The sequence below is a fragment of the Artibeus jamaicensis genome, unplaced genomic scaffold, assembly GCF_021234435.1.
Source record: "Artibeus jamaicensis isolate MK-2021 breed Jamaican fruit bat unplaced genomic scaffold, CSHL_Jam_final contig_851, whole genome shotgun sequence".
Lineage (NCBI taxonomy): Eukaryota > Metazoa > Chordata > Mammalia > Chiroptera > Phyllostomidae > Artibeus > Artibeus jamaicensis.
Genome location: NW_026521986.1, coordinates 18,811,580 through 18,836,525, shown reverse-complemented (window position 1 = coordinate 18,836,525; position 24,946 = coordinate 18,811,580). Strand labels below are relative to the sequence as shown.

The window sequence follows — 24,946 nt, the reverse complement described above, 5'->3', positions numbered from 1 at the left end:
GTAACTTACTGAGATAGATGTTTGATATTTTAAATATATAATGGGTTCTTACAAATTAATAAGATATTCCACTAGGGAAAATGGACCCATCAAACAAGGAAGTCAGTTCATCAAAAAAGAAAAGCAAATGTCAGTTAATTCACCTTTTTAATAATTGAAGGAATACAAAAAAAGATCACAAGAAGCCAGTTTTTCATCTATCAGGTAACTAGGAACAATACCTTGTCATGGGTTGGCTGTGGGTAAGTGAGCCTTACAGTAGGTTGTTCGTTGGAGTGTAAGTCGGTACAAACTTTTTGGTGGACCACGGGAAAAAGAAGTGCAAAGACTTCAAGTCGGGAAAGGGAGATGGTGTGCGCAAGGTACCGAAGGTTACCCAGGAGGCTTGAGTGTAATGTGCATGGGAGAGGACCGATATTTGGGGGGCACAAGATAAACAGATCCATATTTGATATATTAGGTTTGTGGTGCCTTTTAGACATCCAAGTTGAAGTATGAAGGTGACAAGATGAGTGTGAGTGGATGGAGCTCAGTGGGGAATGTCTGAGCTGAATAGCATCTTCAGGATTTATTATCGTAGGGAGAGCATTTAAAGTCGTAGAAGTGATTCACCTGAGCAAGAACATGGAGAAAGGAAGGAAGTCCAGAACCTACTCTGAAGGCACTCACTCCGGAGAAAGACTGGGAAGCGGAGTAGTCAGTAGGACTGGCTAGATCATAGAACCTAGTGCAAAATGAAACTGGGGCCCAGCATCCCAAACTCAAGAATTTCAGAATGGTGACAGTAGGCCATTAATGAAAACTGTGGAGCCCTGCGTGACTGCACTTGTCACACACTCTTGAAGCTGGCCCTGGGAGTCAGGCAGGGAGATTGAGCAAGCCAGGCCAGTGAAGTCAGAAGGAAGGGGAGAAGCTATCTAAGAGGACTGTTTTAATAAGGACTCGGCCCTGGTTGGCTTAAGCCATTTACTTTACTGGCTATGGTCATTGATTCAGCGGGTGGGAATGTGATTTAAGAACTCTAACCCAGTGAATTTCAGGACCCTTACTTTAAATGTTCAGACGAAAGATCTCTTTCTCAGATTGGAGGAGGAAGTAGGTAGCTCCTACGGCTTTAGCCACTGTTCTCTGACCTTGGGAGAACCAGGCCTGCAGTAAAGAAGACACAGAGACAGAGCACAAGGTGGAAAGAAACAGGGTCCTTAATGACATAAATAGTCCTGTTAATAGGGAATTTATTTCATTTATCATAGAAATTGATTTTGTATTTTCTGTTTACCCTTGTTTTTCTTATTTCTTCTGCTGTCTCTGCCTTTTCTAGTTGTAAGTTTCTGCATTGTTCCCTGCTGATTTGGTTGCTTGGTATAGGTGCAGGCTGTGAGTCTGTGTCTTTAAACTCCTGCTTTCCTAGAGCTACAGAGGCTTATCGCTCGGCCCTTAGACGCCCAGTGGAGAATAGTGTAATGTGACACAGCACAGACTTTAAAACCAGGCTGAGCTGGGGTGAGTGCCAGTTATATCTGATCTCTCTGAGTGTCAAATCCCTCATCTGTAAAATGGTTACAGCCCTGGCCGGTGTAGCTCAGTGTACTGAGCGTGGGCCTGTGAACTAAGGAATCGCAGTTCCATTCCTAGTCAGGGCACATGCCTGGGTTGCAGGCCAGTTCCCAGTGGGGGACACACGAGAGGCAACCATACATTGATATTTCTCTCCCTCTCTCCTTCCCTTGCCCTCTAAAGATAAATGAATAAAATCTTTAAGAAAAAAAAAATCAAACTGTAAAATGGATACAATAACAGTTATCTTGCATCCTTGTCAGGTATAGAGTGTACGGCACATGCTGGACTCTGAAAATATTTTGCTATGTTAGCAAAATAGTTCTTAGGTTTCTTCTGGTTTGACCTTCATGTTCCACAGAGGACTTTAAAACCTGAAGAAGTAATCTGGATCGGCCAACGCTGTGCAACTAATACAAGGTGTAGACAGACGGTCCTGAGACCTGTATGAATTCCTTTCTCATTTCTTAAGACTGGCAGCGTACAGGCAGGGATGTTCCATGGCCATGTTTTGTTGAACTTGTTTTAACGTACACAACGGCTGTTTTTTATGTTTGGCTGCAACACAAGATAGTGCTTCTCCTTTCCCTACACCCAGGCTACAGGTTCATGCAAACCACGTGTTCTTCGGCCCTGAGTCTGCGGTCCCATGTGGCAGCCTGTCAACCCCTCCTCTTGGTTTTAAGAACAAAGGCAAAATGGTTTATAAAAAGATCCCATTCAGTTTGAATTCTAGACCTTTCTGGGGTTTTTTTTTGTAGGGTGGGGTTGCCTATCAGAGAGAAGCTGCTGAAAGCCCTGTTGCCTTTTCAAAATAAGAGTGGATTGTAGCCCTGACTGGTGTGGCTCAGTTGGTCGGGTGTCATCCTGCAAAGTGAAAAATTACCACTTCGATTCCTGGTCAGGGAACATGCATGGGTTATGGGCCAATTACGTGGTTAGGGCACGTGGAGAGTGTTGGGAACTGCTCTGCCTGGTTTCAGGAGTTGTAACTGCCCCCCATGGCTAAGGCTGAGTGAGCGACCTCTGGACTGTGAGCCACTAAGGAGACAAAGCTTATCTCCCTGGCAGCAGTGCAGCTTCTGCTTCATCCCCTGCCCCCAATGCTTGGTCAGTTAGTAATGAGTAAGACCCCTCAGAGGAGGGGCAACCAAAGCTAGACACGATCACTTGGGAGGCCCTCAAGGAAGGACTCGGGGGGCTGCAATAAAGAGGGAGTGATGGACCCTCGTGCCCCCCCCCGCCCCCCCGCTATTCTGACAAAGCCTGAGTCCCCATTTCCATATGGGAGAAGCGCTTCCTGGCTCTAATCCACTTACTCCTAAAAACCTATGACTGGGAAGGCGGTGCAGCCCTTTGCTGGCTAGAGCAGGTTCTGGGGTGTAAAAATTCACAAAATCCTGTGAAGCCTGCTTTGCTAAGAGTGCTTTCATTCATATGATAAGGTGTCCGAGCAGGAAATGAGTATGTCTCCCAAAGTTTCTGCAACCCCCTTACCTGACAGACACTGACTCAGACTAAGCCCTCAGATTTCTTTGAAATGTTATCTACTGTTTGATCCTTGCAGCCTGACATTGATTGACGAGCTTTACCTGTTTTCCTGTGTGTTCTGGGCCTATTAAAAGCCATTGATTGAAGAGATTCTTGGTTCTTCTCCTGTGAGAGATTGACCACCTCTCCTCCCCAAGCAGATCATGTCTTGGTAGTTTCATTTTCATCTGTAGTGGACGAGGGGGGACATGAGGGCAAAGTTGCCCCCACAGGAGAGATAACCGATCGATGTTTTTCTTCTCTTTCTCCCTCCCTTCCCCTCTTTCTGGAATTGATAAAAGAACATTTAAAAAAATGACCATACATGGAAGGGTTTGTTTCTGGACTCTCTATCCCACTGATACATATATGTTGTCTGTTCCATGCCACACTTTTAATTATTGTATCTTTGTAGTCAATTTTCAAATCAGAGGACTTTGAATCTGAGGACATAGAATAAAGTTGCGATGAAGTTGAAGTCCAGCCTGTGACAGTGACTGGGCCGGGCTGACGGTGGCAGCCTGTTGCTGGGACAGGACTGTGGTTTTGTCTGCTCTTGCTTGATTCCTGCCTCCGCTTGGTTTTCTAGGCTTCCCATTGATTGGCAGACTGCCCTTCCAATCAATTTTTTTTCTGTTTAACCAGAATCTGTTTTAATTGTTTGCAACCAAGAACCCTTGACAGTGCACCTCAGTTCACCTAGGACTGATTGAGCCACTTTGAGCCTTGAGCAATAAAGATGAAAATCTTCATGAACCATGCAAATCAGTCTGTCGTGTGGCTCAACAGCCAGGCTCATCCTTGATTGCACATCTGTACGGCATTCAAATGCTTCCATATTTATCTCTTGGTAAGCTAGGGTAAAGAAGGTTTGATTCAGCAAGACAGTGGAAACAATGAGGTATGTCTTAAGAATCACCTGTTTCTTACAGGAAGTCTTCTACCTTCATTAACCCCTTCTTCCTGTTACATAGTCAGTATCCTATAATCTTCACTAGATACATAAAGTAGTGGTATCTTTACATTATTATTATTATCATTATTTATTACTATTGTGGTTAGAAAACTAATTATCCTTGAGCATAGACTTTTGATTACATTTCCGTTCTTTATTTACTGTGGTGCTCATGTACTGAGTACCTACTATGAGTACCATGAGAGCTAGACCCAAAGTCCAACCCAGTGCTGTCTTGGTGGAACGACTGGTTTGGGAGGGTTGGCAGAGTCAAGGCGAGCTGCCTTGTGCCTAGCATCGCTGCTCCCCGTTGGTCAAGCCGGGGCTTGCCTGGGTGAGGCCGTGGGAGGCCCATTTGTAGGAGCTGAAGGTCCTATAGTCTGCTGATACCCCCCCAAGCCTGTTCTACCACAAGTCTGCCTCCGTTGGGCCCCTCAACTCCAAAAGTATACCAGGACCCTGTGCCCCGTCATGAGATGGCACTTGGTTTATGTCCTACATTATAAGGACAGTGTGTGTCTTGTATTTAAGTTATTTCCACACCCTTAAAACCCTCATTTTAACATGTTCTGTATAGTCCGGAGCCTCCCCATATAATTCTACTTGCCACAATCAGGAGACCTGGTGTGGGGAGTTCTTTTCTCAAATAAAGAGGGCATTTAAAAATGGAAGCAGAGGTATTTGGCAGATTTTATAGCCAAAGGTCTTGATGGGACAGAAAGAAGAGTTTGGAAATACAGGTTTTGTTGAAGGGAAAGAGGCTAGGAGTGAGTGTTTCTTGAGTAGCAAATGCTTTGCTTGAACTTTCTATTCTCCAAATTGCCTTGAGAGTGTTTAATTTTATCTTCCTTTTACCAATGGTTGATTGCACTTTGTGGAGGTCAGGTAATTTGCCTAAGATCATACAGTGAAGCTAGGGCTGGTTGGTAGAATGATGTCAAGATGGTACTTAGGGTGAACTAGGTCTCTCCTTCCCCTCGGATTGTAGGAACAAGTGGTCTCCACCTCAGCTATACCTGTTGACAGAGGTCAAGGTCCTTGCAGCAGCCTGGGCTCCTGTTTCCACTGAGAGGAGCCATTCTGGGAACACTGCTGCACCGGCACTGCCTGTCCTCACTGCTCTAAAGGGACAAGGAGACAATTGAAGGCACCCACCAGGGGCACAACCATGAAGTTGCTCTGGAGAGCGGTTCTGTGCTGGCTTGGGAATCGGCATAGCGGTCAGTTATGGCTTCCTTCTCTACTAAGAGTATAAAGTTAAATGACTGACAGGAATAGCGTGTGTTTTCAGAAAAAGAAATTATTTCTGTTTGCCTAAGAGAGGATTGTCTGTCCTCAGCTCACACCACTTGTCTTCTGGAAGTTTATTGCTAAGAGCTCCCTAATGCAGCTGAAGTAGGCTTTGAGAGTTTCATAGCAGGGTGCAGCAGGGAAGTGGAAACCCAGGGGCTGATGCCCTGAGGGCATTGAAAAGCCCCATTTTCACTCTGTAATTGAAATATATGGGCATAAAAGCCCTCGTTTCCCGACTGTCTCCGGGGAAAGCTGTCGGATGCGGCGTTCCTTGGCATACTTTGCAGCAGAACCAGCAGAAAGGGGAGACCTATTGGCAGAGAGTTTAACACTATAGTACAGCCCATTTAATTCTGTGTTTTCGTTCTTACCACGTACCAGCAATCCTAATTAATGTCAATGATAAAACGCTTTCTACAAGAAGTAATTTTTGGTATAATCCTAATTGGCCTAACTATCACAATTTGTGTTCAGTTTTCATAATAATATGTGTGCTAGCTTCACTTATACTACATATATTTAAAAAAAACACTTTTACATTTTCTACATTTGACATAAGTGATATAAGGCAATCACAAAAATACAAAGACTGCATGATTCCACTGGTACAAGGTATCAAAAGGAGTCCCATTCATAGAAACGGAAAGCGGAATGTGTTGCCAGAGGCTGGGGGTGGGGAGAAACAGGAGTTATTGTTGAACTGACAGAGAGTTTCAATTTTGCAGGATGAAAAGTTCTGGAGCTTAGTTGCACAACAACCTGAATGAATATACTTATAGAACATCACTGAACTGTATGCTTAAACATGGTGAAAAAGGTAAATTTTAGGTTGTGTGTTTCTACCACGATAAAAAAAAGAAGCGTGCGTATCTTCTAGTGCACACTGTATTCAGTATGGAAGTTCACTTGGTTGATGCTTCGTTATATAGTTAGACCCCAGCGCCCAGGTCACAGCCATACCCGTTTGTTTCAAGAGGAAGGTCCCATGGGTTTGGAATTGTTCACACCCTGTCAGGGCTCAGCTCGTGTGTCCAGCTCTTGTGCTAGTATATATTTCTGTGTTTGAAGAGAGATTAGAAAGAAACAGTTGGAGCGCAATTGGAAGGAACAGAATTTAGTTATTGAATTACTTCCTTGGATGTGACCACTAGGAATTTTCATTTGTGTGTATAGAAGGGTGAAAGAGTGCAAATGGGGAAGCACAGGTGTTCGTTTGGTAAATGGAAATTTAAGTTCATAAACATAATTTCGTTTCATGACTATTGCTAAAAATAATTGTCACGTACGGGAGGAGGAGGAGTTAACAAAATGAAAGTCTCTGTTTGGCAAATATGCTCAAAACAGGACAGCGGGATCAGACCCTATTTTTTTAATAGATAATTTGTTTTGAAGATTTTATTTTTTATTTATTTTTAGAGAGAGGAGAAGGGAAGGAGGAAGAGAGGGAGAGAAACATCAATGTGTGGTTGCCTCTCATGTGGCCCCCACTGGGGACCTGGCCCACAACCCAGGCATGTGCCCTGACTGGGAATTGAACTGACAACCCTTTGGTTCACAGGCCTGTGCTCAATTCACTGAGCTACACCAGCCAAGACAGACCCTATTCTTTAATGATTTGAAAAACACTTCATTAAATGCAGAAGTAGTGGCTTGGTGGAAAGAGCATGGGCTTCAGAGTTGGATAAATCTGAATTTGAATATAGCTTCACCTTTCCTTGGCAGACTTTGGGCAAGGCATTTAAACCCTTTGTCTCACTAAGGGGGATTGTAGTACCTCCCTTGCAAGGATGTTTTCTTAAGAATATACCATATGATCTCACCTTTAACAGGAAGCTAAACAACAAAACAAACAAGCAAGCAGAATAAAAACAAAGACACTGAAATAGAGAACAAGGGGGCAGTGACCAGAGGGAAGAGGGAAGAGAATTTAAGGAGAAAAAAGGGGAGGAATTTGGAGGAACAATTATGAAGGACACAGGGACGAGAACTAAGGGGGGTGGAAATGGGAGGGAGGTGGGAGCACAGAGCGGGGTGGGCTGGGATGGGAGAAATAGACAATAAACTGTACTTGAAAAATAACTAAAGAAAATTATTTTAAAAAATAAAAATTAAAAAAAAAAAAGAATAAAGGAGAAGATGAATGCAAAGTACCCAGCACAGGTATTGGCCCAGAGTAAGCATATGCGGGCTAGTGTATTAGTCACCTAGGGCTGCCATAGCAATTTACCACCAACCGGGTGGGTTAAAGTAACAGAAACTTGTCCTCACAGATCCGGAGGTGAGGAGTTTGAAGTCAAGGTGCTAGCAGAACTGTGTTCCATACTGAAGGTGCTAGGGGAAGACATCTTCCTTGGCTCAGGCATTTTTTGACCTAGAGCTGCAAAACTCTGATGTCTGCCATGTTTTGTTTCGTTTTTTAATTTTAGCAAGGGGAAGGAATGAGAAAGAGAGAAACATCAATGTGGGAGAGAAACATCCATCAGCCTCCTCTTGCACCCCGTCCGTAACCAGGGTGCTGGCCTATCGCCTAGGCACGTGCCCTGACTGAGAATTGAACCTGTGACCCCTTGGCCTGCTGGATAATGCGTGACCCACTGAGCCACACCAGTCAGGGTGCCATGTGTATTTCTTGAATGATAGCATTGAAGGAAGACCAGTGTGGCTGGAATGTCATAAATAGGAGGAAGAGTGACAGAAGATGAGGTTGGAAGATTAGGAAAGGGGCTAGAAAGTAGGCCCTGGTGATCAAGGTGTTGTGTTATATTCCGAGTACAGTGGGAGTCTGTTAGAGACTTTGAAGCAGAGAATAACATGATGTATTTCCATTTTTTAAAAAATTACTATTTTCAGCCCTGGCTGGTGTAGCTCAGTGGATTGAGCGCAGGCCTGTGAACCACACAATAGCAGTTCGATTCCCAGTCGGGGCACATCCCTGGGTTGCAGGCCAGTTCCCTGCAGGGGATGCACAAAAGGCAACCATACATTGATGTTTCTCTCCCTCTCTCCTTCCCTTCCCCTCTAAAGATAAATAAATAAAATCTTAAAAAAAAAAAACATTCCTTAAAAAAAAAATTACAGTTTCCAAAAGGAAAGGGGTGGGAATAATACCAGGCAAAAAATAGCGATCACAATGTCTCTACCTACACTTGGCACAGGCCTGGCAGTTTGAATGGGCTTCACCTCCACTGGAGAGCAAGGCTCATTCCCTGCGGTGGGAAGGGAAACATTGCTATTAAAACAAAATTGGACTGTCTTTGGTTCTTCAAAGGAGATGGCAGGAGGAGGTGGCGTAATTCACATGATAGGAATGATGAGTCTGTACTGCTGCCATCTTCTTAAAGGCATTGATGGGCGAGGGAGCCACTTTCAGGAGTGTGACCCTGTTATGGCTGATGTCACAGCCTGTACTGTGTTGGGGCTGTGGCTAGGAAATGGGGGAAAAATGGATGGCTCTTTAATTCTGAAGCACTGTAATGAGTTTCAGATGTCCAAAAGTAGGTTTCAGAAGGTAAAGAGCAGAACCAAAGCTCAGTCCCACACATTGTGTGGTTGTGGTTTTCTACTCCCTGGTCATGAATCAGCAGCAGAGCCTTTAGCCTTTACAGTAATATGTTGGGTGAAAGAATGCATCTAAGGGTGAGGGGCACGGGACTCCTGTCAGTCATGTTTGGGGACAGCCAAGGAGAGGTGCCTTCCTTGTGCCTCTGAGGTCCTGCCTTCAGAGGGAGGGAATATTATCCTGGTGAGAATTCAGTGTCCAGCACCAGTCGCTGTGGGTACATTGAGAGGCCCCTGGGTACATTCTTTGGCAGGAGGATAGGAGAGAAGCATATGTTAAAGCAGCTCTAGGTAGGAGATTGTGCCTCATGTCTCAGCTCAAAGGTGTTTTCATTTCCTTCCTCCTCCTCCTCCTCCTTTCCTTTGTTCCACCGGTTGACAGTGGCCCTTCAGTTTGGCAATTTGAGCTCATCCAGTAATCTAACTGACAGACTGGCTGAGTGTCGTGATGAAGGTATGTTTCACTAAGGTTCTCTTTTATTCCTCAGAAAAAGGTCATATCTGGCAAGGAACAGAGGAGCTTTGCTTTTAGGTCAAATTAACCTTCCCCACACTTGGAAAAAAGCTCACCACTTGCCACATTTTCATTCTGCAGCTCAGTCTGCCAGATCCATTTTGGGCTGCTATTGAAGAGTCCATCTGTCCAGCAACTGGAGTTACCTAGGACACAGGTGGGAATTTAGAGGAACACAAATCCGACACGTGACTAGTCGAGGGGGCTTTTGATCCCAGTGTGTGTTTGACTCATGGGAGACACTCTTATGCTTACTTTATACAAAGTAAAAACTAAACTTCTCTGTCAATTCCTAATAAAATCAAGCCTAAATTCAAGTTGGCCAAGGAGCAAGACCTTGCACGAGAGAGGGTACTTCAACTCTTAAGCTTCAACTTCTATTCTTCCTCTCCTTGTCTTTTCTGTTGCCAATCTTGAATGACAGAGGATTGATTTTCTTAAGGGAGTTGATATTATACATGATGGTTAGTGGATTACACTGTTGGATGGATGGGATTAGCCTAGGTACTGGGTGGCCCAGATTCAGAAATAGCAGTAGGAGCTTCAGGAAAGATCAGATGACTGGCCCAGCTTCCATGAGGTCCTTGGTATCGCCAAGATAGATTCTAAAGCTCAGTACAACACTGGAGGTTGAAAATGTATTACAATATTTGCTATGCAAATGTGGCTTTCATTGGAGTTCAAGTTACCTAGGGAAGAGCCAGTCAATAGGAATGGACAGTCAATCTCCTAGCTAAAAGGGTTGCAAGGACAGAGTGAGTGGCAGGAGAGTTAGAAAATTCCCCAGCAAGGTAAGGAGGCAAGCCTTATTGTGAGCCCCAAGTTGAGTTAAGCATGAGTAAGCAGCATTTTGTAAGGTTGGTTACTGAGTGATGCCACTTTTTATTTCTATAATTTCATGAGTTTTTAATACAGCCTTATTTAAGTATTCCTGATCTCAACTGGCTGCTGTCACACCCTGGTGCTGGGCAATGTCTGACCAGAACAAGGGCACCTTTTTCTAATTTGCATTAATATCCACTGTGGGCCAGCTGTGGCCCTGCCTGTGCTTCAGAGGTTCAAGGGAGGAGTCCTGTGTCTGTGATGAGAACAAACACCTTGCATGAGCTTGACAGTAATTCCCCCGAGAGGAAAAGAGTCTTGTGTAGGTGTAGCTGCCACTGTAAAGCAGAGCTGCACAGCTAGTATGTCTCAAGTGTGCTGCTGTTGTGCCTCTATTGAACCACTTCACCCTCAAGGAAGTCGGCTGAGGTCTGGGGTAAGCAGAGCCTCTGTCTGGGTCGTCTCTGGCTGAGAGTGGCCTCACCCATTTACCTAGTGTGCATGCAGTACAACTGTATTCTCAGTGCTCCAGGAACACACTTGGGGAGCCCTGCTGTAAAGTGCCACTTGTCAGAGGAGGAGGACTTAACACCTTGAGGGAAATGTCTAGTTGTTCTTATACTGGGTTATCTGGTTCCAAGAACCACTGCAGAGTAATATTGGAAAATGGTGCTGTGGGAACCTGTGGGAACCTGGGTCACTGCGCCAGAAGTGCCGCCATGGGCTGAACTCTGGAACACTGGAGTGAGTGTGAACTGTAACTCAGAGTGAAGTAGCCATGACAGTCTTTGCTGAGAATGCACACACCACTCTTACTCCTCCTCACGGTGGTGGTGTGTATGTACCCATGATAATGTGGGCTGTCGATGACTTCATCAAGTTCATTCTCTTCTTGGAATATCTCCCCAGCCATCCTCCTCCTTTGGATTCTCCTCAATTCTATCACCCCTTTCTTAAGAGGAAGGGCTTCCACAACCTGCACAACTCCACGTGAAGATCCTTGATGTTCCCCATCGTCTGCTGAATAGAGACCCAACTTTACTGTCTGGCACACAAGACTCTCCATGATCTGCCTTTAGTCTACCCAGATCAGTGAAGGTGCTGGCAGGAAACAGACGGCCCACTCAGAGAGATTAGCTAAGAATTTAATGAACAGACTCTTCACAGAGTGATGGGTATGATTGACGGAACCTTTGTAAAGGTTGACTTTCTTAAAGATTTCTCTATCCCCCAAACCTAATCTTCTAGGTCAGGGGTATGTATGTCTAGCAAAACCTAATGTACTTACTCTCCAACCCTTCACAGGAAAGGTTGGCGATCCCTGCTGTAAATGCTGTCCTACGTGGGAGCCATTAACCACCTGTGGCTGATACACAGGTGAAATGTGGCTAGTGCCACTCAAAACCATCATTTTAAATAGTAATTACCATATGTTGCTATGTGTAGTGTGTACCATTTTTTTTGCCTAAATTTTTGAGGGAAAAATGAAGATATGCATTATACCTGGGTGTATAATGCACCCAAAACACGGATGTACGTTATACATGGCAAAATGCAGTAACTGAATGTCAAGTTAAAAATCCAGTACTCAGGTGGTTATGGGAAAAATTTTAAGCCCTTTTAGAAACACTTGGGCATGCAAATCTTTTTTTTCAATGTACAGTTCATGAACTTCAAATATAGGTCAATTTTTTTCTGAAGAAAACTTAGTTTCCAGATTTCAAAGTGTCGTAATTATACATTGACTTTTGAAGATTAGTAATAAGAAAAAAGACCATAAACTATCTCAATAATTTCTATATTATATGTCAAAATGATCATATTTTATATATGTTAGGTTAATTATAGCAAGTAACATAATAAAGTATGTTATTAGAAGTAATTTGACCTGTTTCATTTTACCTTTCTTTACTGTGGTGCTGGAAAATGTACAGTGATATAGTGACTTGCCTTATATTTCTTTTGAGTAGCACTGTTCTATACTAGCATTCAGAAATTCTTTGCAATAATTTTTGTACTGCTGTGAACACATCAGTCTCCCTCTCTAGATGTTAAGTTTTTTAAAATCTGGGATGTAGTTAAAAATCTTTGCTGTTTTTGGTGGTGACGTCCTCCCCACGACACCATGCCACTCGCTGGGGACCTCCTTCATCCCTCTCCAGAAGAGGGGAAAAGGAGACATAAGAAGAAGTACCTGGTGCAGAGTCCCTGTTCCTGCTTCCTGGATGTGAAGTGCCCAGGATGCTATAAAATCACCACTGTGTTTAGCCACGCACAGAGGTAGTTTTGTGTTTTGGCTGTTCCACGGTCCTCTGTTGGCCTATAGGAGGAAAAGCAAGGCTTACAGAAGGATGCTCCTTCAGGAGGAAGCAGCACTGAAAGCTCCCCAAATCAAGAGGAGCGGAAACCATCCCAATAAACACATTTTGGAAACAAAAATCTCTGATTTACATGTCTTTCATGTAATCAGTACTCAATAATTGCATGAGTTAAACCAAAAAAATTTCATTCAAATGCTTCTAATTGGATGTAGGTGACCAGAACTCTAGGTTTTTAACAGGGAAGCTTAGACTGAATCTCAATGATCTTCAGGGTTTTTAGCTTTGTGACCACAAGTACATCCTTCCTGTAAGACTGATGCCTCAAAAGATAGACTTCTTACAGAGGAAAGGGTGTGTTGTGGAAACTTTCCTCATAGTTATCAAGAATATATAAAGCCATTTCTAATTTTTAACCAAAGAGGATGCCTAACTATACCATAAAGCAGATAATTGTCAAATAGTTAAGCTACTCCAGATATGCTGTTATATTTGGGCTGATGCATTTTAACAGCTCAGCCTCATGTCTGTGACATAGACATGAACAATAATATATTGGAAAAGTAATTTAAATCCAACAAATATTTACTGAATATCTATGGGATATCAGAGATTGTTCTAGACTTTTGGGATAGTTTTGTGAATAAAATCAACAAAAACATCTGTTCTGGTGGAGCCTGTGTTCTGTTATGTTTATTAGACCATGATAGATAAATTATAGTGTGTTTTGAGGTAATAAGTGCAATAGAAAAAAAAAACAGCAGGATGAGCTTACAACAAGAAACAGGTTAGAATCTGAAGTAGGGTGGTCAGTGTAGGACTCACTAAAAAGACGCCATTTGGGCAAAAGCCTGTGGGAGGTGAGGGATTTGTCCACAGAGCTATCTGGGGAAAAGCAGTCCAGACAGTGATGAGCCAATGCCAAGGGTCTGATTAGGGAATCTGGTGCTGTGATTTAGGGATAGCAGGAAGGCAGAGCAGCGGGATCAAAGTCAACAGGAGGAGAGTTGTAGGAAATGAAAACGATGAGGCAATTGGGGCCAAATCATATGGACCTTGTTGGCTACTGTGAGGACTTTGGCTTTTGCTTTGAGAAAGCAACCAGAGAGCCACTTAAGGGACGTTGTGAAGAGCAACAACCTAATCTGACTTAAGTTTTAAAAGGACCACTCTAGCTGGTCTGTTGAGAGTATATCAAAGGTTGGCAAATTGTTCTATGATGGGTTGAAGACTAGATATTTTAGGCTCTGTGGGCCATGCAGTTTGTCTCACAGTCACTCAACTCTGTTGTTGTAGCGCAAAAGTAGCCACTGACAATATGTCAATGAACGAATGTGGCTGTGTTTCATTAAAACTTTGTGGACGTCAACATCTAAATTTTGTATCATTTTTATGTGCCTCAAAGTGCTCTTCTTCTTTTGATTTCTTTGAACATTTAGCTCTCAGGAGCTAACCTGACAGTGGGCTCAATTTGGCCAGTGGGCAGTAGTTTGTCATCCCCTTAAATAGACTGTAAGGGGACAAGAGAAGAAATATGGAGACCATTTAGTGACCCAGAGAAGAGAGGTGATGGTAATGCAGACCAAGATGCCAGCCATAATGGTCTAAGGAGTGGTCATATTCTAAACATACTTTGCAGGTTAAGCCAGAAGGACTTGATGATTTGGATGTGGGGTGTGAGAGAAAGAGGAGAATCAAGAAAAACATCACAAGTTGGGTCTGAGAACCTCGTGGTATGCATCGCTTTAAACATGAGATGGAGAAGGCTGGAGGTAAAGTGGGTTTTGGGGTAGAAGGTTGGGAGTTTAGTTGCAGACATGTTGACTTTGAGACATCGAAACGGAGATGGTAAGGAGGCAGATGGATATATGAGTTTGGAGTTTGGAGAAAAGTCTGATCTGGAGGTATGTTTTTGGGAGTGTTCACAAAGAGGCAGCCTTCCTAGTCTGCATGAATCACTTAAGGAACAAGTGTTGATAGAAAAGACAGAAGAACTGAAGTCTAAACCTGTGGGTGTCACAGCATTGACAGGCTGATACAAAGAGAGAAAGCAGCAAAGGCCATTGAAAAGGAGCCATCAGTGAGGTGATTATGGTGCTTTCCCTGGAAGCAAAGGGAAGGAAGGGTGTAGGTAGTGAACACTGTATCAAGTACCTCTGATAGGTAACATTAGATGAGGACAGAAATGTGGCCATTGAATTTAGCAACATGGGCTCATAGGTGACCTTAATTTGGTCAGTTTCCATGGCGCTGTGAGATGGAAAACCTAGTTAGAGTGAATTTAACAGAGAATGGGAGGGAAGCAATTTGCAGCAGTGAGTAAGGGCAACTCTTTTATTTCCTAGTCTTGTGACAAAGGAGCTGAAGTGAGGGAATGAGGTAGGGAGGAAGGAACCAGAGAAATGGGGGGGGAGAAGTGGAGTCAAGAGAAGATATTTTTTTTAACATGGGAAAAACGACGTCATGTTTCTAGGCTGATCAGCTAACAAAAGAGGAGAATCCAAAGTATGGTAACTTTATTTAACTCAAAAAGGAAAATCTATACTTCATTTCTTAGAAAATTGGCATTCTTGTCTATAATTATACCAGGTTTACAATATACAGATGACATAAACATGCTCTAAGTTAGTGGAATAACTACCTGTAAAACCTTTTGATCTTTAATTGACTACTTCATTTGCCCCTTTAGAATTTAGAAGAACCTTTTTCTTTTGTAATAAAGCGTATGACCCAATTTTGTTAAAGAAGCTGAGCTGGTACCTACTTTTCCTCTTCATGAAATTTTCCTATAACAGAAGCATTTAATATTATTTCACTGACCATAGAACTATCATCATTAGCTTTACTTATCAGTAATTTTATTATCAACAAAGTTGATGATGGTTTTTTTTCCTTGAAAAATATTTCTATGTGTTAAGGTCATTACCAAGTTCTTCACTTTGCCCTCCCTTCCCTTGCCAGTTAATTCAGAGCAAGCACACTCGGAGGAAATACAGGCTACTAAGAAAACAAATCAGTGGTGATTGACTTCCAAGCTTCCACTGAACACTTAGTAGACAGCTCTCTGAGAGCTTGGTCATTGGAAAGCCAAAGTCACAGAAGCAGTTATCAGGATGAGCCGAGATTTATCAGAAGTAGCTTCCAAACATCACTGTGGAATTAAGATCAGTGGATAATGTAATTTTCCAGCCTCTTGGTGTTTCCCTAAACTCATTCTTTGAATAAATGAATGAATAGAGCTTTGTCTTTCAATTAATTATTTAAATGAGGACATCTCTTAGTACATAAGAGTACTTTGTGCCAGACAAAGTGGAGGGTTGATTTAGGCATTTTTGAAAAGGTTCATTCAATAAAACCTTAAAGCAAGTAGGTGGATTAGACGCCCCTGGACATATCTTCCAACCACTGACTTTGTTGTGGTTGTTAGTGACACATCAAAAGTTAAAGACTCTTTCCCCAGGCATGGTGGACGACAGTAATTACTGTAAGCAGCAGCCACGTAAGTGTGAAATTATTAGCTCCTGCATTTCCTTTTCAGCTGTCTGGGGCCCATGATAAAGATGCACTAGCCACAGTTTTCTTTCTCGTATACAATTACTATCCCTGCTTCTGAACCGTTGTACCATCCCTGATACTATGCTCTGCACCTTCTCACCTTTTCCATGGCCGGAGACGTGAAAACGGTTCTTGAAAAGTTTCTGAATATATCCCAGATGCAGCATCAACCACACTGCCCCTTTCCCCCGTTTTATGATGGCGTGAGGGGCACAGTCATGTCATTTTTACAATTCAGAGAGAGACAGAAGAGCGTGAATGCTTAGAGAGAGGGTTTGGGGACTAGGATAGGTTGGAAGGGTTGGTGTAGGTTCAGGGTCTTCCAGGTGGTAGAGAGAGTGTGGCTACAGGGTGCGGGGGTTTGGAGACAACTCATTGGTATTACGTAGGCTGGATGGTCAATCAGTTAAAGAAGCAGAAGAAAATACTTCTAACTTCCTCTCAGTAGTGCTCCCACTAGCGGCTCAGCTGCACTAATTAAAACAGCATCAAGGAGCAACTTGGATTGCTCCTTGTCTGGGAAGGGCTATGAGAGCCAGAGGCGTGTGCTCACTTTTTCCCTCTGTCCGCTGGCCCGCAGATGGTGAAAACAGGTATGATGTCAGGCATCTCCTCTTTCATCTGGACACTGGCATCAGTTGGCCAGGGGATCTCATTTCTCCAACATTTGCTGAAGCTATTAATACTTCCCCTCGTTCTTCAGTGAGACTGCTTACGGAACATTGGAGAAATCAGAGAAAGAGCTGAGAGTGAGTAATGAAATGGCTGTATTTGTCGTTCACAACAAACCCTAGCAACCCCATATTCCCAGGTCCGCAAATCACTTGCCAATATCTAGTTTGACAATATTTAAATTTGTCTGCTATCGTTCCAGAAGCATTTTTGAGCGGCATGTAACACAATTTAAGCCTGGGATTTGCTAAAAACAACAACAAAAAAAACCCCCAAAACAAAACGCAGGGATGACTCTATACTAGTCTTGTTTTTCACAAACTTTTTCCTTATCTATTTAATATGGCCCTTGCTGAGAAACTTGAAAAGCAGCCCAGAGAGCCGAGGCTCTTTTAGACCACTCTGCAACTCCCTTTGGGGTTAGTCCTTACATTACATCGCTGGTAGGGATAGAAAACTGAGTCACAGGAATACCTTATAAATAGGCCATAGTCAAAATATTACTTCACACGTAACGGGCAGATCTGCAATGCTGTTTTTTTGTTGTTGTTTTGTTTTGTTTTTAGAGAGAGGGAAGGGAGGGAGAAAGAGTGGGAGAAAAACGTCAATGTGTGGTTGCCTCTCATGCGTCCCCCACTGGGGACCTGGCCCTGCAGCCCAGGCATGTGCCCTGACTGGGAATTGAACCAGCGACCCTTTACCTCACAGGCCTGTGCTCAGTCCACTGAGCTACACCAGCTAGGGCTGTAATGCCGTTTTTGACTGTGAATTGTACAGTCTCCCAATGTATACTAGGGGAGACCCCAAACACCCAGGATTATCTTCTGGAGGGTGGGCCCCTTGTAGTTCAGGCTTCCCTTGCTAGGTGAGTGTTCTAGGAACCCATCTGTGTCAGTGTACCAGCTGGTGGTGTTGTGAGAGGCTGTGTTTAGCTTTAGTGAATTTTTTTCGAAGAATCTCAATGCGTCTGTTTTGTGATGTATGAGCATACCTGCCCACACCACGTTCAGTGTTCAGCATTTTTTGACCGAAGAAACGGCATGACCCTTTTGCCCTCCCCTCCCCATTCACCTGACCTTGCCCGGAGTGACTCTGTTTGTTTCCCAAGATGAAAAAAGTCCTCAAAGGGAAATGTTTTGCCAATGCAGAAGAGGTAAAACAAACACGGTAAAACCATGAAACGGCATAAAAAACGATGTATTCCATAACTGTTTTGAGCAGTGGAAAAAAATGTCTCTGTAGGTGTATTGTATCAAATGGAGAGTACTTTGGAGGTGACTAAAGTTTAAACACATAAGAATAAAGGCACATTTTTTATAAATAAATTTCCATTTTTTGCCCCCCCCGTATATGAGAAAGAAAAATTCTGATTTAATATGATTGGGCTGGAAAATAGAATAAATTATAAAGGGATTTTACTTTCTTTTTGTTTAGCTTACCAGATGTTGTTACAAAGGAAGCACTTTAAAACTCACTGGCTTAGATTTAGTACATTCTAAGAATCTCAGTTTCATAATGGCTAAATAATTGTTCAAGTTGCCTTCAGTGTGGTATCTGCCTCTCCCTCTTATCACTCCAAGGCACAGTAGTCAATTACCTGGTTAAATGACTTGTTCTCTCCCTTTCTTTAAATGTCACATTTGTAATTGTTCATTATCTTAAAGTCTAATATTATAATAATTTCCATTTGAATACAAAATTATGTACATCATAAAAAAATCACCAGTACAAAAGAGCACCTTTGGAAAAGTTTCCATCTGTATCAGTCTGCTTGGGCTGCTGTAACAAAATACCACCGACTGAGCGGCCTAAACAACAGACACTCGTTTTTCTCACATTTCCGGAGGCCGGAAGTCCAGCATGGACGTGCTGGCAGACTCAGCTTCTGGTAAAGGGCACTCTTGCCGGCTGGCTGACAGCCACCTTCTTGCTGTGTCCTCACACGACCTTTTCTCTGTGTGTGTATGAGTCTCTGGTGTCTCTTCCTCTTCTTATAAGGACATTAGTCCTGTGGTATTAGGGCCTCGTCATGAGAACCTAATGACCTCCATACAGGTCCTACCCCCAAACATAGTCCCCTTAGAGGTTCGGACTTCAGTGTGTGAGTTTAACTGGGACACAATTCCATCCAAAACACCACTCAATACATCCTCCCTGATCTGCAGAGAAGACCACTTTCAGCCATTTTCTGACTTTAGTTAAGATGATTTGTACTAGAATTCTGTTGTGTACTTATGCACCTATTTTTTTGAATTGTAGATATTTAGACAGTATATCTTTTGCCTACATATAATGATGACTAGGAGATTAGTTGACTTAGCATTATCTCCTAGCTCCCAGCTTAAAAAGTTTTTGCCAGTATTAATTTTAACTTTTTCAGCTGGTTGACTTTGTAACCTTAGAAAACAAATTTCCGTATCTTATTCTGTTAACTGTGGTGGTCTTCCTTCTCTTCCCCCCTGTGACAGAGGAAATTAGCCCTTTGACCATTTTCTGCCCCTCTCTGTGTCCCCCACTCACTCCTGACTTGTGTGACTTGTTAGAGTTTGTAATATCACTCTATTGGTATTTCACATGATTTGATTCAAAAATGAAAGGCCAACAGTATTTACAGTATTATGGCATACAAATATTATTAACACAAACTGGTTGTGTGTTAGCATTCATTGAGAAGGAAATTATATTTTATCTGAAGTACAATTTCAAGTAATTTTTAAAAATTTATCTTTTTTTAGAGAGGAAGGGAGAGAAACATCAATATGTGGTTGCCTCTTGCGTGCCCCCAACTGGGGACCTGGCTCACAACCCAGGCATGTGCCCTGACTGGGAATTGAACTGGTGACACTTTGGTTCTTAGGCTGGTAGTCAGTCCACTGAGTCACACCAGCCAGGTCTGAATTTCAAGTAATTTTTCAGAAAGGGGAACATGGGGAACTTAAAAGAAATGACTCTCATGCAAATATAAAATAAACACTTGTCAAATATTTTATTTAACTTATAATTTAATGAAGAAACCAGCAAAATTGGTCCAAAGCACTTCAGAAGCTACGTACTGATACACAGTTTTGCAAGTGTTAGGGTTAGACTGCTGGGTTAAATACAATCTGGTTAACGTCTGATGTGGCCATGTGCAGTGCAGAGGTTATTTGAGTTCCTGGCAGATAGACATCCTCTGGATGAGTTCACCTCTGTTCCTACAGAGTCGCAAAATGACCCAGAGACTAGGAAGTCAAGCCCAGCACCACACCAAAAAACACCCAACAATCCCACAAAACACCTGGTTATCTTTTTGCTTATTTCCAAGTTTTGAATAATTTGTCTGACGAAGTAAGCTTTCCAAGTACATACATATATAAACATGTCATTATTTCACCTTATACTTGGATGATAATTTGGCTGTGTATAGAATCTTCTGTGTAAAATACTTTTTCTCTAAGGCTTTCAAAATGTGCTCCATGGTCATCTAGTGTATGGCGTTGTTAATGCAAAGTTAAAGATCAACCTGCTTGTTTATCCCTTCCAATACCTGAGTGTTCTTTCTTGCTTGCTACTCTCTTAAGCATTTTAGATCTCCCTGCAGTTTTGGAGTTCTGACATTTTTTTAAGAATTCTTTTATTTTTTCCTTTGTTCTTATTGTTGACGCTATTGCAGATGTCTCCTTTTTCTCCCCTTCACCCCCTTATCTCAGCACCCCTCCCCATTCCCTGTCATCCCCCCCACCACACTGTAGTCTGTGTCCATGGTGTAAGAACTCTTTTACAAGTGAGTCTTTTTCATTCATCACCCTTTGCATGCAGGAGACACTATCAATCTTTGCCAACTCAAGAAGTATGCTTTTCCTTCTGTTTCCGATGATTGTTTTCTACATTTTCTCTGGAGCTCCTTAGCTAGATGATGGACTTTGAGAATAATCTTCTATATCTTTCCATTTTTGTCTCACATTTACATCTTTGTTTAGCTGTTCCACATTCTAGGAGATTTCTTCTTTTGTACTTTAATTCCCAATCCTTATTAGAGCTCTTGTTTTGGCAATTCAGTTTTTAATTTGCCAAAATTCTACTTCATTTTTGATCACTACTTTAAAAAAATAATAGCTCACTTTTGTGTTAGGGCTAATTATTTTTCAATTTTCTCTGATGTTACTAATTAGAATTTAAAAAATACTCTGGTTTTGGACCATATTTATTTTCTGGTGAAATGTTCTGTTGTTTAAGGTATACTTTTGTGTGTGTACTTCCCCCCCATTTTAAAAAATATTTTATTTATTTATTTTCAGAGAGAGGGGAAGGAAAGGAGAAAGAGAGGGAGAGAAACATCAGTGTGTGGTTGCCTCTCATGTGTCCCCCACTGGGAACTGGCCTGCAACCCAGGCATGTGCCCTGACTGGGAATTGAACCGCGATCGCATGGTTCGCAGGCCCGCGCTCAGTCCACTGAGCTACATCAGCCAGGGCTGTGTGTGTACTTTTGATGTGAGGTTTATTTTCCTGAAGTGTCTGGTAATTCTTGTGGTTCATTTATATTTCTGAGTGAAGAAGGGGATGGTTAATGTGAGCAGGTGGTGTGTATCTTCTCCCCCAGCACACCTTTTCCAACAGGGGGCTGATGCTGATGCCTCTGTGCCTGCGTCCAGACTTCCTTTTATGACGTGAGAGCAGGAAATGGGAAAGTTTTTTAGGCTACGAGACTAGCCAAGATGAACAATTCTTGGTTGGCTTGGCCACATAAGTTGAAATCTTGCCAGTTTTCCTGGGCAGCACATTATAGTTGGGTCACATCAGGTAGGTCTTTGTGGAGAGATGATTAATAGTTTCAGAATCTGAAAAAAATCAACTCAAAGCTAATCTTTCCCCTCCTTCATTCAGGCCTCAAAAGAACCATTTCTTGTGTGATGTTGTCCTGTTTGACTTTTCACTTTCGAGGAACTCAAACTCTGGTTGTATCAGGAAACATGAACTTGGACTGAGCCAACATGTGGCTGATTTATTTTGTGACTTGCAGCTAAGGTATTCTTTTGCCATTTGCGGAATCTTTTGTATGAAATGCTGTATAACAGTAAGAAGGGCAGTGTTGATGTGGATGAGTTGACATCTGTTGAGCATCTTACATAATGTCATCTCTGCACTTAGCACCAAGCAAGCCTTCTAGAAAGTATAGATCATTTTAATATTACCAGGGATTCAGACATGCTGTTAGCCTGTCTTCCTTCTTGGGGTGATTATTAGGTTAATGCTAGTTCCTCTCAAGAGATGAGTTCTTACCCAATGAAATGTCACCTGCACAAGACTTAGTGAGCTGTCGTGTGTGTGGAGGGGTTGGAATACATGTTCAAGAAACCAGTATGTTTTAAGCCCCTCTACAACAGAGAGTGGTGAGTGTAGGGTCAGCTTATAAAACTGTTTGTTTATACTCTTTTGAGATTTGGCTCTGCTTATTTGGGGTTAGATGGGATTTTGCAAGCAGTTCATAGTCATCTTGCATGTTGGGGTGATTTTGCCTCATGTCTTGGGCGACCCTTGGGACTTGAATACCAGTGCTGTTCTTTGGAGAAACCCTCTGGCCCCGGTATGCCTGAGCCTGGTGTTTACAGATGCCAAACTTGCTGAGCAGGATAAATACATCCCGCTGGAAGGTCTTGGTGAAAATAGCGTAGAGGAATGGATTGGCACATGAGTTAAGTGGATAGAAGAGAACCAGCAAAATTTTGGAGTTGGAAACAGTAATGAGAGGCTTGTTCATAAGCGCTGACAGAGCATAAAATGAGATCGGGGCCATGCACATGAAGTCAGTGAAGATCAAGACAGCCATCCTTTTGGCAATTTTGGTGTCTTTGTCCCTTGGGTTGTACTGGGGATTTCGGACTGTGATGTAGATCTTCACATAACAGAAGCAGACAATGATAAAGGCAACTATGTTGAGCAGCAGAACGAGGATAATATATGCCAGGGCAAGAGGGGTCTCAGTGTCCATGGGCAGGCAGATGCTGACTTTGGTGTAGCTGCTTATTCCTACCAAAGGGAGCAGGGCAAGCAGGAAGCAGAAAACCCAGCCCCCAGCCATGATGGCAGATGCATGCCTGAGGCGGATTTTCCGGTCCAGGCGCATGGCGAAGGTGATGGCGTACCAGCGCTCCAGGGTGATGACGGTCAGTGTATACACTGACAACTCACTGGCAAAGACAGTGAAGAAACCGGCCGTGTTGCACCCGAGGCCCGTCTGCCAGTCGATGGCGTGGTTGTAGTACTCAGAGTGGGTGTAGAGGTCTACGGAGGCGATGAGGAGCAGATACATGCCCATGCAGAAGTCCGCAAAGGCCAAGTTGCACATGAGAAAACGCGGGACCGTCAGTTTGTAGTGGCTGGTGAGGAGGACGAGCAGGACAAAGACATTGCCCAAGAGAGCCAGCAGACTAACAAACCACACCGCAATTCTCAGGAACTTGTAGCCCATTATGTCTTCACAGGGGTTGAACTCGTCTGACTTGGGGGTGCACACCATGTCTTCATTGCCCCCACACACGGTGTAGTCATAATAGCTATCAAAGGCCTGTAGGGTCTCTTCCTGTGGGTTTTTGAGCTTCTGGCCGAAACCAATGATCTCATCTTCTTGTTCCTCAAAGAAGACATAATAATGAGAGTGGGTATCCTGGAACTTGGAGTTTTCCTTGTACCCAGCACTGTGGTCACCTGGATCCTCTTCGTAATCCTGGTAGAGGGGACCATTCAAAGCATTCACAGACTTTCTCTGCCGCAGGCTTCGAATACTGCTCTCGTTACACATTAAAGACTCAAGGATCCTGCAAGGCGACAGAAATAAGTCACTGCTTCCTGAAAACCCACTAACGGTTCCCACAACACTCAGCAAAATTTGCAGAGTGCCTACTATGATCTACATGATTCTATGAGACCCTACATGACCTGGAAGGCCTTCTCCTATGTCACTGCCTATTACCCTCCCCTTCCTTGCTGTCCCCCAGCGATATTGGCCCTTATTTCTCATCTGGAACCAGTTCAAGAACAGTAGTGAGAAAAAAGGTTTGGAGGCTGGAGCCAGTCTGCCTCCGTTAGGACCTGGCCCTTTTATTTACCGGCTACTTCACCTTGGGCAGGTCTGTGAACCTTGTTTTCTTCCACTTTAACAATGGAATCATGAAAGTATCTATTTCATATAAGACTGTTAAAGAAATAGATGTGTTCATCTTTTAAAGCTCTTCTACAGCACCTAGAATGTGGTTAGTGCGGTATATGTGTGGTTATTGTTGTTATTCCTCTTCAGAGCTTTGGAATGCCATGATCCCTTTGCCTGAAAAACTCACGCTTCTGCTCATTATTCAATTTTAAATTCCATGTCCCTCTGTCAGAGGGTTTCTTGATGATCTCCTTAAATAAATTATCCTATCCTTGTTTTTATTTCCTTCATAGCATTATCTAATATATGGTTTGCTTGTAAAACACTCTTGGCTGTCCTATTCATTGCCGTGGATAAGACAGTGCCCAGCACATAGTAGGTCTTGAATAAATATTTATTGAACAAATGAATAAGTGGACATTATCATGCAGGCACACTCATGGGAGTAAGACTTAGTTTATTATTAGCCTCCCAGACTGACCTCAAAAGTGACTCTTTACCTTGCTGCAGCTGCTGAGCAGGTGTTGCTTCATCTACTAGGTTAAAATGCCCTGTGGGCTGCCTATTCCAGCCTGCTTGGAGGTCAGTGGGAAATCTGGACCCTGCACTTGGAGTCCATTTTAGCCTCCTGCACATCCCTGGTCCTCTCCTATGGCATCAGTATAGTTTACTCTCGTCACCCCTATACCAAGCTCCTAGATTTTTACAGGTGTTATGCCCATGTTGGCCTTTGCACAGCTGCTCAACTTTTCCACTTGCTTCTGCCCCACTCTTAGGTCCAGTTTATTTCCAAATGCAGGTACGAGTGCAGAAGTCAGGCGGTAGGTATTGTTTAGAGACAGAGAGAGTGAATAAGCTATAAATGGTGGTGGTGTTAAGAGAACGGGATTGCATGAGACATAGGTAGAAATAATGCAGAGTGAAAGTGTAGGTGAAGAGAAGATTAAGAGAAAGCATGGGGAGAAAAAAAAGGGCATCCCCCCTTTATAGCCTCACAAGCAATCTAATCATAACGTGATATACATTGAAAGCTTATAATATTCC

General features: G+C 43.0%; 1 protein-coding gene and 1 pseudogene across 2 annotated transcripts in view; one reads left to right on the top strand and one right to left on the bottom strand.

The window, feature by feature from the left end:
• Nucleotides 1–12,354: 12,354 nt before the first annotated feature.
• On the top strand, nucleotides 12,355–12,608 carry LOC119056386 (40S ribosomal protein S27-like; annotated as a pseudogene).
• A 7,897-nt stretch (nucleotides 12,609–20,505) lies between these two features.
• Nucleotides 20,506–24,946, bottom strand: part of TSHR (thyroid stimulating hormone receptor) — a 92,551-nt gene continuing 88,110 nt past the window's right edge. For both annotated transcript variants that reach the window (XM_053673201.1, XM_037154809.2), the window contains one exon: nucleotides 20,506–23,570. In XM_053673201.1, the coding sequence (XP_053529176.1) occupies nucleotides 22,163–23,570 (1,408 nt within the window). In that variant the 3' untranslated portion in view covers nucleotides 20,506–22,162. The remainder of the gene's footprint in view (nucleotides 23,571–24,946) is intronic.